The sequence below is a fragment of the Cyprinus carpio genome, chromosome B10 (assembly GCF_018340385.1).
Source record: "Cyprinus carpio isolate SPL01 chromosome B10, ASM1834038v1, whole genome shotgun sequence".
Taxonomy (NCBI): domain Eukaryota; kingdom Metazoa; phylum Chordata; class Actinopteri; order Cypriniformes; family Cyprinidae; genus Cyprinus; species Cyprinus carpio.
Genome location: NC_056606.1, coordinates 19,885,330 through 19,892,296, shown reverse-complemented (window position 1 = coordinate 19,892,296; position 6,967 = coordinate 19,885,330). Strand labels below are relative to the sequence as shown.

At 35.5% G+C, this 6,967-nt stretch overlaps 1 protein-coding gene across 1 annotated transcript in view; it reads right to left on the bottom strand.

The window, feature by feature from the left end:
* Window positions 1–357: 357 nt before the first annotated feature.
* Window positions 358–6,967, bottom strand: part of LOC109059693 (X-ray repair complementing defective repair in Chinese hamster cells 4) — a 31,656-nt gene continuing 25,046 nt past the window's right edge. The window contains exon 8 of the mRNA XM_042733102.1: window positions 358–721. Coding sequence (XP_042589036.1) covers window positions 607–721 — 115 coding nt within the window. The 3' untranslated portion in view covers window positions 358–606. The remainder of the gene's footprint in view (window positions 722–6,967) is intronic.

The window sequence follows — 6,967 nt, the reverse complement described above, 5'->3', positions numbered from 1 at the left end:
GAGTTCACATATAATAATAGGTTTTGAGAGAGAGTTCAAAGAGTTCACTCACCACAGTCTCTATTATATTCTCAAAACCCAGCTAAGACTGGTTAGCTGGTCTCAGATGGTCTAGCCAGCTGGAAAAAGCCCAGTCCTCACCAAAACCAGCAGGCCAGCCTGAGGAGTCTTTGAGACCAGCTAAGACCAAAAGATTAGTTTAGGCTGCTTCAAGATGTGCTTTCTTTCTTTCTTTTTTTTCCCAGCAAAGATGTACATAAAAAAAAAAAAGGTGAACAAAAAAAATAAATAAATAACCAAAATATGCAAAAACAGTTTGGGATTAAAATCCATTTTGAAATACCACTACTTAGGGAATGAGAAAATCACATTTTTATTCACATTTATTATATTTATTCACACCTTACACAGTTAAAATGGACTAATTTTGCTTCATTTGCCATTAAAAAGTAGTGTTCTTTTTAAACTTTTATCATTTAATATAGCGCCAATTCATCTTTACAATAAAAATACTTTTAAAACATACAATTTTATTACTCCTGCAGTTTAAAAACAGTACAAAAGTCATGCTTATCACAAACGGTGCTCATTAGGCCCCAAAGAGGGTCATATATCATCAAACAGGTCGTCCGGATCAAGGTTCGCCACAGCGCTTGCTGGTTTCGGTTTGACGTTTGACGTTTTGCTCGTCTCGGCTTTGGCCTCTTCAGTCGGCTTCTCTCTAAAATTACAAAGTGAAGGAACAACCGTCAGCAGAAGGTGAAGGTTAAATACATAGCAGGAGCTAGTATAAGTCATGACACTGGAGTAAAGTCTGACTGCTGCCTGATTACAGTGACCCAGTCAAACCCCATCCCACCACAGGCTCCTTAAACCGGGGTCAAGACTAAACGCTGCACAGTTCACCCTGCTTCTGTCAAAAAAAAGCTCCTTTATAATCAGCCACATGCCATGTGTTTTCAGCATCACAAAGTCACTGCATGCTAATAAAAGGTCACTTTCAAGGTGAATCTGACACTGATGTACATCCTGCTGGAAATACGTGACATAAATGCCCTGAAGTCAGAACTACAGTAAGTTAGGTTGATGATATGAAGACAAAATGACTTTGGTTACTACACTGTGACAAAGTTAGCATGTCAGAAATGCTTCCTCAGCATTAAAACAAGAAAAGAAAGGTTAAACTGCAGTAATTCTCACAGGATCCTGTCTATAAGGGCTATGGAGAGCTTTTCAAAGCACTAGAAGAAATCAGGTCACAAGGAAAATAAATGAGATTTATGATCCCGTAAGCCTGTTAATTTCAGGATGTGCCGAGGATCATGTAGCCTTTTAAGCAAAGCTTGTCCGGTTGTGTACCAGAAAACACATGGACAACACGGCTGGAATTAACACACATTAGATAAAGTTAGTTGAATTATATAACATCTAATTAAACTGACTAGACGAATGTAAACTTCCAAATATCTATCTACAGTATCTATAAAAATAAAAAAAATATTATTAACTACATGTAATAAATATAATTAAATATAAGTAATATAAAATATGTTAAAAACATATCTATCTAGCTATAAAATATATAAAATAATACACATATAAATAAATCAATATATACAATAACATTAACACACACACACTTCTAAATAAATAATGTATTTAATAAATAAATAGATTTTTTTTAAAGTATAAATTAGAAGAAAAGAATGAGTAAAAAGAATAAGAACTGAATGCATTAAATGTGTAATGCACCAGGAATCATATTCTGAGATTTCTGATTTTGTCTCAAGCAGACTAATATTTGTGGGCTTTAATAAGCCTCACTGTGGGGGAAATGGAGTTCATTAAAAGTTAACAGCATGCATGTAAAGCATTCACACTCTTAAAGAGCCTGTCTCTGGAAACAAACTCTTCCTTATTAGAAACAGGTTTGCATCCAGCAGTGTCCCCTCATAATGCAGCTACAGGACTCAGGTCAATAAGACACGGTTTTAGAGGATCATGTCCAGGAGATACCAGAAACCCTTTAGGATCCTGGTAGTTCACCCAAAAATGAAAATTTGTTGAAAATTTACTCACCCTCAGGCTGTACAAGAGGAGTAGATAAGTTTGTTTCTTTATCTGAACAGATTTGGAGAAATTTAGCATTTCATCCCTTGTTCACCAATGGATCCTCTGCAGTGAATGGGTGCCGTCAGAATGAGAGTCCAAACAGCTGATAAAAACATCACAATAATCCACAAGTAATCCACAAAACTCCAGTCCATCTTGTAAGGTGAAAATCTGTGTGTTTGTAAGAAACAAATCCATCATTAAGATATTTTTAACTTCAAACCATTGCTTCTGGCTAAAATACAAGTACATGATTCATAATAACACTTCTTCCAGTAAAAAAGTCCATGCCCTGTTGTCCTCTCACATCAAAACATATTAATTTAGAACTGTTTTCAATGTTGACTGGTTTGTGCATATTTCTCTCCTGATTCAGACGAGATAACTTTTTCACTGGCGAAAGCATTATTATGAGTAGAAGACTCGTATTCTATGATTTGAAGCTAAAAACATTGTAAAGATGGATTTGTTTCTTATAAGACGCTAATTGATTGACTGGAGTGGTGTGGATTACTGTGATGTTTTTATCAGCTGTTTGGACTCTCATTCTGACGGCACCCATTCACTGCAGAGGATCCATTGGTGAGCAAGTGATGCAATGCACAATTTCTCCAAATCTGTTCTGAAGAAAAACAAACTCATTTACATCTTGGATGGCCTGAGGGTAAATACATTTACTTTAAAGTAAAAAAACAGCTCCTGCTTGCAAACAGATCACTATTCTTCCATAGAAATTCAAAGAACCAAGTAAGAAAAGTTTGTATTGGGTCTTTTCTTGCACTCACAGAGACCAAAGAGCTTTTATATGGTGTGTTGGTACCAAATAAACCCTGAGAGGCCTTAAGATTTGGCTCTTTTTTTAACATGTAAACACCAAAATTGTGTTTTTTGACTCTCAAAAACCACATTTATTGAACTAAGTAACTCGAGCATCAGAAATGCATCTTTGGTGCTTTCAGCAAGCCTTTAAAACACAAACTCAAAGTGAAACAATGCTTAGTCAGCACAATCAGAGTGTAAACAGTGTATTTGCTTTTCTGCACATGTAAATATCGTGGTCTGATCAAGGGGTTTCCTTGTGCGGCCGCATCTGGAAGTCATTTTGACGCAACTAAACTCCCCTGTAAGGATAGCTTTGAGACAGAAAGAGTGACTTTCCTACTGCCCTCTGGGAGGAAATCCATACGTATGAGCAGGGATAACAGATGAGCACAAATGTAGACGCTGCTGCCTTGTAAGCCGCTATATTTGCTGTCATGATTCAATGGGAACAGGGCGGGAATTGTCTGCGGGTTGGGAAAAAAGGTCTTATGTTTCTTTTAAATTATTATGGACATGACTAGAAGTTCTGGAACTGGTTAAGAAAATGCAAAAGAGCCCAAAAAGGGGGAGAGAGGTTACGTTACAGTACAGTACAGAGCCAAATGTCAGACTACAGCCATATTGTGACAGCCATAAGATGCTGATGTAGGTAAATGTATATCCACGTATCATAAAGTAAACATATGGATGATTTTATTAGAACAACGCAAACACACTAAACTCAAGTCAAACTTGACTCAACCTCAACTTGCATCAAGCTGCCATATTTCAATCACTGCATAACAAATCAGAACACATCCTGCATAACAAAAAATAAATGAATTAAAAAAATAATAATAAAATAAACAACCAACAATGAAAACTTGTCATTACTGTACATTACTTTACCAAGGATAATTATTTCTTAACAGAAGCAACACAAGGGTAAACTCACAGAAACTGACAGAGCAATAAAAAAAGAAGAAATAATATATTGCAAAAATAAAACGACTATTCTTAAGATCACTAAAGATTTAGCATTGTAACAATATTTAATAATACAAAATATGTATTAAATTATGAAATTACATACATATGCATATTAATGATAAACAGCTGTTTATACAATTACAACGTTTTCTATATTGTAATAAATAATCATTATATAAAGTATTAATTCTGCACACACAAACACAAAATATATAACAAAATAAATATATTATGACCTAAATTTCTATTGACAATTAAATGAAAAACCCACATAAATTAATATAACAAAAATAAATTTGTTTAAAATACCAAAATGTTAAATATTGATAAAACATGTTTAAAATGTCAAAAAAGACAAAAAATATATTATGTATAATAAATCATATTTTGTATATGATATCAAATTATATTTAAATGAAAAAAAAAGAATATATTATTATTATTATTTAAATTGATAGTATCCAATTTATGGGGGGTGTTCTTATCATGGAAATGATGTCACAATGCAAAAAAAAAAAAAAAAAAAAATGCAAATTATATTTTCTTTTTTTGCCTTTTGATTGTGAGGTAAAACTCAAGCCGGACATTTCTTTAAGAGAGCCACGAAGTGACCAGATTAATGCAGTGTAACTGGCCTGATTGTTGTCTGTTGTCGTGCTCTGCCAGATCCATCTCTAAGCAGGTGCTGGGAGACCAAATTAATCCACGTCTTTCTTTCTCTCGCTCTCTCTCCCTTCCTTCATCTTTCTCTCTTTCTGTCTTCCTCCTTCTTCTTTTAAAAAAAGAACTATTTAACTTCTGATGCATCTCTGAATCCTCTATTAGAGTTTCGACTTCCTTCTACTCGACCTGGAAGGAGACACTTTACAGTCAATTTACTTTGCAGTCTCAATCATTTACAAATCTCTTTTGTGTTTATTTGTCTGCACAAACTATAATCACAACAATCTAACTTTCTCTTCCTCAGAAATGACTTTTCACATCATCACAAAACCTTCTCACTTTCCAAGCCCTCCTTTCAATCATCTGCCTTCATGCTCCAATCAATTTACAACAGATGAAACCTAGTCCCGCCTCACACAGACTTACATAAATGCATTGCAAAAAGATTTTCACATTCATGTGAAGAAAAAAAAAAAAACGAACCAAAGACGTGATTACACTCCCCTGATCCGAACAGTCGAGAGTAGAGGACGTGCACCACAAGCGGTCCTGTAGCTGAATAAACAAATGATGTCTGCTGGGTGATTCTTTTCAGCCTTTAGAGGAGAAATGCTTTAAAAAAAATGGGCTTTATTAGAGCAGATGTCATGGCACAGAGTCTCACCATCTGTAGACAGCAGTGATTGTGAGGTTGGTTTCTGAGAAAAAAAAGAAAAGAAAAAAAACAGGGACACTGATTCTTGTCTCTATCCAATGACTGTATTTTGCCTGCTGGGAAGCTGCTACTGGCAAATTTCTAGATACCCTTACAGGGCCTTTAAACGGATAATAAAAGGCCATTTGCTTTTTGATTACTCTAGAGATGTTGGCAGAGCGATAGAGACACTGGCATGGAAGGAGTTAGAGGTCTGAACAATGACTGTGTTCATAATGTTCACTCATTAGTTAACTTACTTTGATATTTACTTGAAGTTTGGGGTCAGTAAGATTTATTTTGGCTAAAGAAATTAATACTTTTATTCAGTAAGGATGCATTACATTGTTCAAAAGTGACAGTAAAGACAAGTATAATGTTACAAATCTAAATCAAATAAATGCTGGTCTTTTCAACTTTGTATTCAGTATAAAAATTCTGAAAAAATAAATAAAGTTTCCATAAAAATATGAAGCATGACACTGAAGACTGGAGTAATGATGCTGAAAATTCAGATTTGCATCACAGACATAAATGACATTTTAAAATATATTGAAAAAGAAATCAGTTACTTTGAATTGTCAAAATAGTTCACAATATTACTGATTTTATTGTGCTTTGATTAAATAAATGCAGCCTTGATGAATATGAGGGACATTAGAATCAACTTAAACCTGTATGAAAGTAGACAGTCAAGCTCCAAAAAGGGGAAAAAACCACCATAAAAATCATTTGTGTAGTCGCATAAAGTAATATTTTGTGTGGTAAGTTTTGTAAAGCAATGCAAAAATGTATTAAATTAAGCAAAAAGTATTGTTTTTCATTTTCCACTTATTTATATGGCATTTTTGGAGCTTGACAATCTCATTCCCTATCCTTTTCATTTTTTGGAAACCGGCATTAAGATTTTTCGAAACATCTGCTTTTGCATGAAGAAAGAAAGTCATCAAGACAGAGAGTACCGGATGACAGAATTTTGGGGTGAGCTGTTCCTTTAACTCCGTCTGCCACATAAAACAAAACTCATTCATGATACACCGCCACTAATTTGTGTCACGTTTTACAAGAGCGTTCCAGCTCTCTCTGAGGCACAAAATTGTGCATAATTAGCCGAGGCATTCAAAGCCATGCGGCTGTTAAAAACCTCATTCCAGGAACAGAATGAGAATCCTCCAGCTGGATTTCTCCACTCGTGTGATACGAAGTGGCGTATGTGATATCATTCTCTTAAGAAGTTACAGCCAGATCTCTATGCCATGGCAGTCTATTAAAGTTTGGAAAGTCTTACTGCGGTGACAGACCCTGCAGAACGAGAGAAGACATCCCTCAACACCTGAAACGCAAACACATGCACAAACCATCTGGCGTAGAGGCACCATTCTGTCATAGACCACCGCTGGGCCTGCGAACGTCACCGCTTTGAGTGTCTGCTGACACGGGAAGCAGCCGCTGACACCGGGAGGCTAGAAACACTTTTAAACAGAATCAGTTTAAACATTTACTCTGCCTGCAGAGTCACACAAACACTCTTGTTTTTACCAAGTTTTAAAAGACCCTCATCAAATGTTAATCTCTGCATAGCCCAGCATAACGTCAATACAATATGAAGCCAAGACGTCTTAAATGTCTGCCAACTCGAGAAACTTTCATATAGAGTATGTCTGCCAACCCAAAAAACACAGGCTCTGTTCCAAATGCTAGTGAGCT